Source organism: Cavia porcellus, unplaced genomic scaffold (assembly GCF_034190915.1).
Source record: "Cavia porcellus strain 051 isolate PalLab524CR breed Dunkin Hartley unplaced genomic scaffold, mCavPor4.1 scaffold_29, whole genome shotgun sequence".
Taxonomy (NCBI): Eukaryota; Metazoa; Chordata; class Mammalia; order Rodentia; family Caviidae; genus Cavia; species Cavia porcellus.
Genome location: NW_026947512.1, coordinates 23361598 through 23373207, shown reverse-complemented (window position 1 = coordinate 23373207; position 11610 = coordinate 23361598). Strand labels below are relative to the sequence as shown.

The following is an 11610-nucleotide window of genomic DNA, read 5'->3' as shown; positions in this document are numbered from 1 at the left end:
GATGATTAAGAGGCAACCGCAAGGAGCCCGGGAGCTGGCCAGGAGAGGATGCGCATGCTCAGTGCGCGGGCCGGGATTTTGAAGGTGGAGGGAAGGAGAGCATGGGCGGGGGCCGCGCCGGCTCTTTGCGCATGCTCAGTCTCCGCATCTGCTCTCCATCTAGTGCCGCAGCCGGAAAACCGCAGCGGCGGCGGCGGCGGCGGCGGCGGGAGCGGCGGCGGCTGAGGGAGGGAACAACCCAGCGGGGCGTCAACAGTGTGTGCGTGGGGGGGGGGGCAGCAAAAAAAAAAAAAAAAATTCAGGGGAAGGCAGGCTCCGAGAGTTTGAGATTTGCGGCCTCTGCCAGGCCACCGCCTTTGCTGTCCGCAGGGAGGAAGAGCCGGGAGGCGACGGCGGCCGGAGGAGGAGAGGAGGCGGCCGCGACGTGAGGGGAGCGCAGAGGCGGGGACGGGCCGGCGGCGGCCTGGGCGCTGCAGTGATTTTGACATTTTACCCGGCTGGGTCCCCCGCGGCCGCCGGCCCTGCTGCGCTGGGTGGATCACCCGGCCTCGCGCGCGCCCCGCGCCCTGCGCGACCCTCCGCCCACCCGCGCGAGGCCGCAGGGCGTCCCCGGCTCGGAGGCGAGGCGGGCGAGGGGAGGGAGACTGGGCGTGCGGGCATCGCCATGGCGGGGACATTTTCCACAACGTGATTGTTAAAGACTCCCCCCCCTCCCGCGCGCCTTAAAATTCCGGGCCCTTCCAGCCTCCACCCTCCCCCAAGCCCGTGTGACTAAACCGAGACAAAGGGGAGGCGGCCTCGCTAACACGCGCGCTCGCGGGGCAGACGGACGGAGGGACAGACGGACGCGCGGACACGGCGCCGCCACATTCCGGTGCCCGGGGGCAGCAGGTCCCGCGGGAGGCGGCGGGCTCGCGGCGCGCGCTGCTGAGCTGCTGCCCGCTCGGTCGGTCGGCGGGCGCCCTGCGGCCTCGCCCGGCCCCGATGCTGGGAGCTCGCCTTTCTGGCCCTCCCCACGACGAGGCCGCAGCATGTGAAGGTTAGAGCCTAGACATCCCGAGGAGCCGCCGTGAAAGATGGGGGATGCTGCGGACCCCAGGGAGATGAGAAAGACCTTCATCGTGCCGGCCATCAAGCCCTTCGACCACTACGATTTCTCCAGGGCCAAAATCGCCTGCAATCTGGCCTGGCTGGTGGCCAAAGCCTTTGGGACAGGTAAGTGGTGGGTCTCCCTGCCCTCTTCCTCCGGATGGTGTTCACATCCCGGTTTTTGTTTCCAGATTCTCGAATCCCCCCTCCCTGTGCGTCTTCCCGTACGGGTTCGGGGAGATGAAAGGAGACTAGGACGAGGGTGAAAAAGGGAGAAATGAAAGAAAGCAGGTCCGGGCATCCGTGAAGACCCCCTCCCCCGCGCGTGGTCTGGGTGAATTTGGCCAGATATCTTTTGTTGGATGGCAGAAGGGTTCTTTTATTCTGTGAGGAATTTGACATGTTTTTACAGAGTGGTTTTAATTTGTGGTATTTTCCTCACTGTTCTGCATACATTTCCCCTTCGTCCATAATTAGTATTCGGTCATAATACCAAGAAATCTGAGTTTTTTATTATTGGTTGACGGACAAGTACATAGTGCTGTATTGATTCTGACATTTGTAATGGTGGCTGCTATTCCCAACCCATCAAATGGAAAGTAGCTGTGTCAAAGGGTAGTGTTAATTTTTGTTGTCATCTTTTGCGCCTGTGTCAGCTCTCCGTACACATTTCAGGTGGTTATAAATCATTTATTATAATCGGTGTTTAGTTTGCTGACTATGAGTGCTATTTGCCTTTTGTATTATCAGTAAGGCGTATTCCGCTCTCCACATGTATTTTGACTTTATAAATTAAGTGAAACAAAACATCCTCCTTTGGGAAAATTTTGTAGAAGCATAAGGGCATGTGCTATTGACACAGAAGTTCTGTAAGACAGTGACAATTAAACACTACTTCCATGACCCAGGCTTTGCGGAATAACAGGAAAAAGGCCTCTTGTAATTCCTTAGCTGTTGCTTTTGGAGCCCATGTTGTGGAATGCTTAAAAAATTAATAAGAGAGCTGGCTTTCCGTTGGAAGACCCTCCTGTAATTTAGTCTGATGACTTTAAAGAGTAATTTTGCAAGATTTCTTTTTCTTAGCTAATAAACTTTGGATACATAAAGTATTTATTGAGAAGTTACTTAGTGTTTACAGACCTTTCTGTGGATGTTAAATACAGGTTTTTGTTTTGGACAGGGATAGTGAAAACATGAGTAAATAGCTTAATTCAAATTTACTCTTTAATATACACAGCTGAGTGTTTCCAAAACTTGTGTGACTTTCAGGGTTTGGAAAATTATTTGAGTTAGTTTTGGGAGAAACTTTTCTTGGGTGTAATTTTGTGTTTATGACAGCCTTAATTTTATTCAAATTTTCATGCTTTGGCATTGTACTAGTATGGGGGATAAATATAATCTCTTTGAAAAAACTTAAATTTTAAAGATTTCTTTGGAATTAAAAATCTAGAGTATAACGTGTGGAGCACTGTATTACTGTTTTTTTTTTTTTTAAAGTTCCCTACAGAGAAAAGCAATGGAAATAATGTATTTTGGCTTTTAATTTAAGGAGAAACTAAATATAGTATCCATTTGGAGGATAAATGAAGACTATGTAGAAAGGACTGAAATTGATATAGTAACCTATGTGGAAAAGTGGTATGTATGAAATGGAAGGCAAAGAATGAGAAAAACGTTTGCCTTTCCACTTGAAAGAGAGGAGATACCTATAATACAGGTATCAGAATTTTGCTGTGTATTCACAAAGACTTCCAACTGGAAAATGGCCTACTTTCTGGATATGTGTCAGGCCAAAGTCTGGACCACTCGGTAATCACACATTGAACACACTTAAGAAGAAAGGAGGTGAAAAAAACATAGTATCAATGGAATCCTACTTGTCAGGCTCTCTGCTAGATGCTTTGTATTAAGTTGTACATTTGGACTTCACAACTCAGCTATGTGGATAGTGTATGCCTCATTTAAACAGGAGAATTGCAGTTAAACAGCATTCCCACTGTAGCACTGTAGTAAATGGTAGAGATTGATTTAATTTGAGGTCTGCCTGCAAAGAGTATATTAGTGAAGGTGGGACATGCCTGTTATATACTCAGAATTCTAAATACATAGATCATTTATTCTTTGTTTTGCAGATGAAGCAACAAGCTGAGAGATTAATTTGCATATTATTAAACAACTGTCCCTTGGTATATACTACGTAGTGCTTCAGGTCTTCATGACTCTTTGCTTTTTACTCTTCACTATTCTTCAGAGTAACCTTTAATCTGCAAGTGTAAAAAATGTGCACATAACTTTTTTTTAAATGGTTGAACAATTCTTAATTCACTTTCAGATGTTTTAGATGAATATAGTAGGTACTTAGTTGCATTTGTCGTGGTAACAGTTGGAATAGATGAAAAGATCATATACAAATTTGGATAAAACCAATTTTAGGAGACTTTAAGAAAGTGAATTTGACTCTGGAGGCTGAGGCAAGACGATCACGAGTTTGAGGCCACCCTGGGCTACTTAATGAGGTCAGGGCCATCCTGAACTTCATAGAGTGACCTTGTCTTAGAACAGCAAAAAAAAAAAAAAAAAAAAGCAAAAAAGGAAGAAAGTGACTTGAGAGCTGGGCATGGTGGTGCACCTCTGTAATCCCAGCACTTGGGAGGCTAAACCAGGAAGATTTCAGTGGGTTCAAGGCCGGCCTGATCTACATAATGATCATAATGATCTTTATAGTTCAGTTAGCCTGAACTACAGAGTGAGACCCTGTCTCAAAAAAATAAATAAACTAAATAAATTTTTAAAAGAAGAATTAATTAAATAAAGTGATTTTATAACAAGGAATTATTATATTATTAAGAATGTAACCTAACATGTTGCCATAGAAGTGCAAGTTCAAGTCTAGTCTAGGCTATTTTGTGAGAACCTGTCTCAACAGTTACACCCCCAAAATGCTGTGCTTGCACACTTCTTTTTTAATCATCTTTTAATACATAAATTTATAGCATTAATAGAATTTGATTTTAATTTTTGATTCATTTGCTACATTTATGCTGAAAAGGTGAGTAGACAAATATTTCAGAGTTAGCCAACTATAACCACACCCAGCTGAAACCTTTATTTTAAAAGTTTTCAAGTGTGATTTACTAAAAATCTCTTTTAACAGTGATGCACAGAGTTTTGTTTTGTCTTCTAGTAAACTAAATTTAACATCTAAAAACTAGTTTCAGAACCATGTATTGAAAAAGTTATTAAAGAATGAAGTAATTGAATTGTAAAAAATAAAACATTTAGCATTGTTAACACCTAGAAGGCAGAAATGGAATATTTATTTAATTTGAAGTCTTATATCAATAGCTTTGAATAATGTTCTTCTGTTTGCCCTAAAAATATCCAAATAGCCAAAGTCTTAATTTTGTGGATGAATGCAGCTACAATTTTGATCAAATGAAGAAAAAGTTTGTTTAGCTGAATTTCTAGCAGTAAACATATACTCCAGCTGTTTCAAGTACATTGCAGAAGAAGAATTTAACCCATTTAAGCAATAATGTGACTGAATTTGCTTTTAACTGCTCTGCTCCATTAAATACCTTAGGGAAATTGTAGGTACAGAACTTCCTGCAACATTCTTCCTTACTAAGTTCTTGAGTTTGAAATTCTTGAATTTCTAGTATGTTTATAGTTTCAGCCTTATCGATTATCATTCTGCTTTCTGTACTACTTAGTGATATAAAATTATTTCCAATTACAAATACACTTTGTTACATTTCTTTGTATATCCTAACAGCTCTTGTCAAAATGTGACTCAGGTGCTACCTCTGATGCATTATGTGAGGCTTGTGAGAGCAGTTGATAGTGTAGTGGTTGGTTAAGAGAGGCTTAGGGTAGCCAGACCAGTTTGGGATATTGCAGGAATCTGGGCAAAGGTAATGATTAGGCTTGAAATAGAGTGGAAATGACAATAATTCTACTAATATTTATTGGGCAGTTATTGTGTGTCAAGCACTTTAACATAGTACCTCATTTTAGTTCTGACAGCAGGCTTATGAGGTAAAAATATAATCATTCTGCCTTTAGCCATGAGGAAAGTGAGGCTCATTGGTTTGGAAACTCATCCAAAGCCGGTCAGTGTCTGGAGCTGGGATCTGAACCAGGGAAATCTGACTTCAGTCTGTGCTCTTAACCACTATACTGTATGGATCGTAGTTGAAAGACTGGAAAAGAAGCAAATGACTGAAAAGGTGTTGCAGAGATTTAATCCTTAGTGTTTGTAAAGGACCAGATTTGGGATGCATGGGCAGTGGTTTAAATGAATAGAGAAAATAAGAGGATAAGGTCACCTGAGGTTTTAGAGAAGATCAGGTTACCTGAGACTGAGATGTAGTGATGGAGGATGAACTGAGAATTGATGAATGAATTGATGAATTGACAGAAATAGAGCAGCAAGTTAGAATGGGAGTGCAATATTTTGAAAACAAACTTTGATGTTTCAGCCACATGTTTTGTGTGATACATCCAATGAAATAGATAGCTATATATGTAGGTCTGCAGTTTGAGAAGTTGAGGCTAGAAATAATAATTTGGTACTCTGTGTATAACTATAATTGGAATTGGAAGTACATATTACTATAGAAAGAAAGAAGAAATTTGAGATAGATTTAGAATAGAATATTTAAAGTGGGGGCAGGGGCTGAGGAAAAGGGGATAGAATTAAAATTACTCAGAGTGTTGGAAAGAGAATTAAGAAAGCATAAGAACACTGAAGTCCTAAAAGGAAAAAGTTTAAGGAGAGTGGTCTCAGTGTCAAGTGTTGTAGGTTTAAGAAGTGCCTCCGTTTTAAAAGTTTATAATGTAGTAAAGGAGATAATGATAAATGTGTAACTATAGTAGAGTTCAGGAAATATGTGTGAAGGGAACAGTTCAGGTGGAGACTAGTTAGGCAGGCATGCTGTGAAGAGGTCACTTGTGGCTTTCCATGGTCTGTGAAGGAAGAGCTGTGTACTGGAATTTAGATCCTGAAGAGTCAGGCCAAATTCAAAGTATTGTAAATGGAAGAAATTGTCTGAGTGGAGGTATGGGCTCTGACACACAGGTTTGTTAGTAAAAGTAATATAGACTAGATAGATTTGAGGAAATTTATGTAATGAAGTAGTGGGAAATCCTACTTAAAAGGTAAGTTGGGATATAGTAGTTTGTGAGGCCAGGTTAAGGAATTTGGAATTTTTCAGTAGAAAAGCAAATGATCATAAATGTATTGGATTAGAAAAAAAAAAGAACTGTTACTAATTTATATCACTACTAATAACACGGACTTTGTACTAGTTACAGTACTATTCTGAGCATTCTACATGCATTTTTCTTTTAATTTTAAGAACAATCTCATTAATAGGTATTATTTCTCCTAAAACTCTAAAACATAGTTTCCTAACTATAGAATCATTGTCTGGATAATTCTTTGTTCACAGGTGCTGTCCTGCACATTGTAGAATTTTAGCAATATCTTTCTTTGGCTTCTATCCACTGAATGCCTGTACTATTCCCTACCCTGTTCTCATCCCAGTTGTGACAAGAAGCATCTCACATTGCAGGTATATTCTGGGGAGCAAAAGGACCCCAGTTTAAGAAGAATTATTGCTATAAAGCTTGTAAGACACATCATTGATTTACGAAGGTATTTGTACATTAAAATACAAAGCAATTATAAGACATCTTGATTTCATAATTTGTCAAGTTGAAAATAAAATTTAGGGCACATGATAATTTGCCTTTTTTTTTTTTAATGAGAAAACCGGTTCAGAAGGATTAACCAAATTGTTCCTGTTAAGCCATCCAGCTCGTTAATGATAGCACAGCAATTTGAGTCTAAGCTTTCTGGATTTAACCTCTGTTATATACTTCTATTTTATACTTTTTTAGTACAATTTTGGAAGTGAAAACATTATTTATTTAATTTATTTATTTATTTTGATCTTTTTTGTTTCTATCGGTACCAGGGATCGAACTCGCGACTGCCTGCTTGCAAGGCAGGCGCTTATGCCGCTGAGCTAAATCTCCAGCCCCAGTGAAAACATTTTTTTAAAAATTATAAAAAGCTTCCAGTCAAGTGTGTGAAATTTGTCAGCCTTCAATTTTTTTACAAAACCTAAAACTTTTTTTTTTTAAAGCATCTGTTTCTATTTGATTAGTAGAATCAAATAGGAAAATAGGAAATATATTTTGCATTGGTCTGTCTTTTCAGGCTTTCTGTTCTCCCTCATTGGATCTAGTTTTCCATTTGTACTTTAATTAATAAATTACAAGTGTAGTAATGGTATTTGAATGAAATATTATGCATGTAATATCTTTCCGATTTTTCTTCCTCTATTTATTGACTTCTTTTCTGGGTCATTTTCTTGAAGTATTTGTCTTACTTTACCTCCTTGCTGAATAAATAGTCATGGTAGTAAACACTTACGTGCCACTCTGATCTGTGGGTTATAGTTGTACAATTAACAAAGTGTTCCAATTTATTCTCACAGTTAGGTTGGGCATTCTGTATCTCATTGTGGAGTAGAATATATATATTTAAGTTACTCCCTCATCTCCATGCATACTAAGAATTAAATGCAGGAAACTACCACTGAGCTATGTCACCAGTCCTTTTAAAATTTTGGGACAGGGTTTCACTGAGTTGTTCAGGCTGGGCTCTAACTTACAGTTTTCCTGCTTCAGCCTTCTGAGTAACTGAGATTACAGGCACAGGCCATCACACTCATTTTGTAATGTATTTATAATAATTATTTCAAAGATTCTTTGTGTTAAAAACATCTTTCAGTTAGGCGTGGTGGTACATGCCTGTAATTCAGCACTCTTGTCAAGCTGCAGCTGGAGGAGGATTGCAGGTTTGAGCTCAGCCTGAGTAAGTTAGCAATTTAGCTGGGCATGTAGGTTAGTGAGAAGTTTCTGGGTTCATCCCCAGCACCACAAAAACAAATAAAAATAAAAGAGAAGTCTCCTTCCTACGTGGACCTGAACTACTCATCTTCTATTTTAATGCAAAGGGACATCATCAGATCATTTTTTAAAATATCTCTTGGAGTACACTTAAAAATAGTTGAAATTGTGCATTTTATGTTATGTATATTTTGCCACAATTAAAACTAAACGGTCTTGGATACAGGATAGGAAGTAGTTTAGAGCAAGACCATGTTATGAAAGGGAAATTCAATTGGGAAACATAATGGCAGTTTGAATTTAGATGGTCTCAGTGAACATGGAGAGAAGTAGATAGATGTAAAAGATAAGACTTTTTTTTTTGTCTTTTTTGTTTTTATTGGTACCAGGGATCGAACTCACGACCGCACACTTGCAAGGAAGGCGTTTATGCCGCTGAGCTAAATCCCCAGCCCCAAGATAAGACTTACTGATTAGATGACTGTGGAAAGAAGGGTGAGATCTTAGGAAGTGTTACGGTTAATGGTAGTATTTTGTATTTCATGAGGAAGAAAGTAATTTAAAAGCTAGGAAGAGTGTAGAGTCTCAGAAACTCAGGAAGCGAACATTGCACATGAAGGAGTATAAGATACAATGAAGAAGAAAGATTAGGCAAGACCAGGCCTCAAAAAGATTCTGTGGATTTAGAACACAGAGTCATTGATAACTTTGCTGATAATATTTGGAGAGGAATTGGGAGATAGATATAAAAGTCATCAAAATGTATGGGAGATTGTATTAGTTATCATATCTTAATCCTCCTCAGACTATTCCTCCTCACTTTGAGTATGCTCATCTCATTTTTCTTGTGACTTTTTGAAGCAGTTCTGAAAATTCTCCTTCCTGTCTTTATGAGGTGTGATCAAAAATACAGCGAATGCTGCTTCCAGGTGCCATCCAATTGGAAAGGCAGGCTCATAAAAAGATTACAGTGTGTCCTCATATACCTTATTCACCAGATTTGGCGCAGTGTGACTTCCAGCTCTTCCCCAAAGTCAAAAAATGACCATGAAAGGCAAACATTTTGAATTGATTCAAGACATTGAGTACAACTAAAGACGTGGAAGAGGACTTCCAGAACTGCTTTAGAAAGTGGCAAGAACAATGGGATTTATGTTTGAAGCCAAGGGAAGTATTTTCAGAGAGATGAATGGCAATGTTTCTTTTTTTGGTAATTTTTTTTTTTAAATTTAAACTTTCACTGTATTTTTCACTCATACTGTGTAGTAGTACCTGGTCTCACACCATGTAGTACACTGTTCAGGACTTTTGCCTGGTCTTTCATGAAGGCTCTGTACTCTTCTCTTACCATTTTTCTCTTTAAACAAAACTAATTAGATTGTATGTTAGATACATACAAAAACAGTAAACTTTCATGTATTCATCATTCAACCCCCACAGTCATTTGAGTCCAATCCTAGCTCATTTATAAACACTTCCTATAACTGCCAATTATTTGAAGCAAATTCCAAACATTATAACTTTATATTCATAAAATATATCAGCACACGTATCTCTGAAAGTTAAAGACTACCTTTTAAATTACAAACACGGCACTGCCATCATCACAACACTGTTGTTATCACATTACTCCATAGCATGAATATTAACATTTGTTTCATCACCATTATTACTGATTATAATCTGTATAAGGGTCATATTTTGCAATTGGTTGATATGTCTCTTTAATTTTTTAAAAAAATATACAGTCTTCCTGCTCTGTCTCATTTTATCTTTGCAGTTTGTTAGAGAAAGCAGAGTATTTCTCTTACAAAACTTATAATAGTCCAAACCATGGTATTGTTTAACAAGTTTCTCTATTTCTTATAAGTTGATAGTTATATTTAGAAGATTGATTGCATTCATTTTGGGGTTTTTTGTTTGTTTTGGGATAATTTATAGATGATTTGTGCCTCTATAAGATGCCTTTAATGTTTGGTTATCTCTCTGTCATAATTTGTTCATTTATAAGCTGGAATAGTCCTTTAGAAAGAAACTTCCCATTATTATTTGGGAAATTAGCTTGATAATAACCTCCAAGCATATCTTTAACAAAATGTCCCAGAGGTCATGAAACAGAATGCTTGCCAAAAAGCCTAGAATACTGAAACCAATTTACAAGAAGCAAGAGGAAAGAGATGGGGTAAGGTGACACACTTAGGCCTAGAAGCAGGAGGGCCGGGCTGCATTCCAGACTGTGGTACAGTGTTCATGTATGCATGTCTTTCTGCCACAAGCCTTTCTTACAAATGATGTGGTCATCAAGACCATTATTGAGCTTACAGAAGGAAGCCCAGAGGGACACACATGTATTCTTTTAGACAGGGGACAAGCACACCTGCCACAGTTGTAGCTGGCAAGGAAGCTTGAGGAATAGCCATGGATTTTTGTTCCCAGGCAGAAGACACCTCGGCCAAAGTGAGTATCATCAGTGGATGGTTGAATTAACTCCAGATAAAAGTGTTTACGGGCCCTTTGATTAGTCTCATGGCTAGTCTCATTTCCTATATCCTAAATATTTAGTAATTTATATATTTGTGTATCATGAATATTCAGTACTGTATTACCTCATGAACACCAAGGTATCTTTCTGGGATTTTTTTCCCCATCTCTTTATGTTCAATATACATAAGCTACTGCTTAACACATGATGTCAGTTCTGTGCTTTATATACTTTATGTTTATTAGCTACCTGTCTATACTTAAACCATCTTAAAACATCTCACGTATGTTTTACAAACTACAAATTTTTTCATGTTTAAGAGAAATGAATATTCTTAAAAGTACAGGCAGGATAAATACTGTATTCTTTCTTTTTATTGAGGGAAAATTGGAACAGACTGACTCAATTGCTGAAATCTGAAAGGGTGTAAAGAGTAGGAAGAAAGACCTTCCCAAACATGAATGTGCAAAGACTCTATAGCAGAAGAGAATGTGGATTCTAAGAATTGAATGTAATTGGCAGAGGAAGGATTTTAATTCTTAGAGAAGCAAAAAGTCATTGAAAACTCTTGGAGACTGGTGGTGGGGTTATTGGTGGTGTGTGTTTCATGATCAAATTTGCTTATGGGAAATAAGCAAATTTTTACTATAGCAGAAAATGATTTGAAGTGAGAACAGGAATGAATGTGGTAAGACAAAATTAGGAATACATGCAGTAACTGAAGCAAAAGTGCTGATTGTCTGGATCAGAGAGTTATGAGTCGGGATCAGGAGGTAGGGATGGCTGTGGACTGAATTCTGTTTTATGGCAGTGGGGTTGAGGGAGAGGAACACTTAGGCTAGTACAGCTAGATGACTGGTGATATAGTTCATTTATATATGGAGCTCTAGAAGATGATCAGGTTTGGGGGACAAGATTGATTTTAGGCATTTCGAGTTTTTTTTTTAACTTTTTCAACACAGTTTCAAACATAAAAGAATTGTACATACAAGAACACTGGAACATACAAGAACTCTGGAATATCCTTTACCCAGATTTATCAACTGTCAACATTTTGTTCCATTTGTTTTATCATTTTCTTTCCTTCCCTCCCCCACAAGCACATGTATTCATTTTAC

General features: G+C 39.0%; 1 protein-coding gene across 3 annotated transcripts in view; it reads left to right on the top strand.

Moving 5' to 3' along the window:
* Positions 1-294: 294 nt before the first annotated feature.
* The window catches only part of Camsap2 (calmodulin regulated spectrin associated protein family member 2), a 95342-nt gene continuing 84026 nt past the window's right edge, over positions 295-11610 (top strand). For all 3 annotated transcript variants that reach the window (XM_063239895.1, XM_063239894.1, XM_013157985.2), the window contains exon 1: positions 295-1215. In XM_063239895.1, the coding sequence (XP_063095965.1) occupies positions 1077-1215 (139 nt within the window). In that variant the 5' untranslated portion in view covers positions 295-1076. The remainder of the gene's footprint in view (positions 1216-11610) is intronic.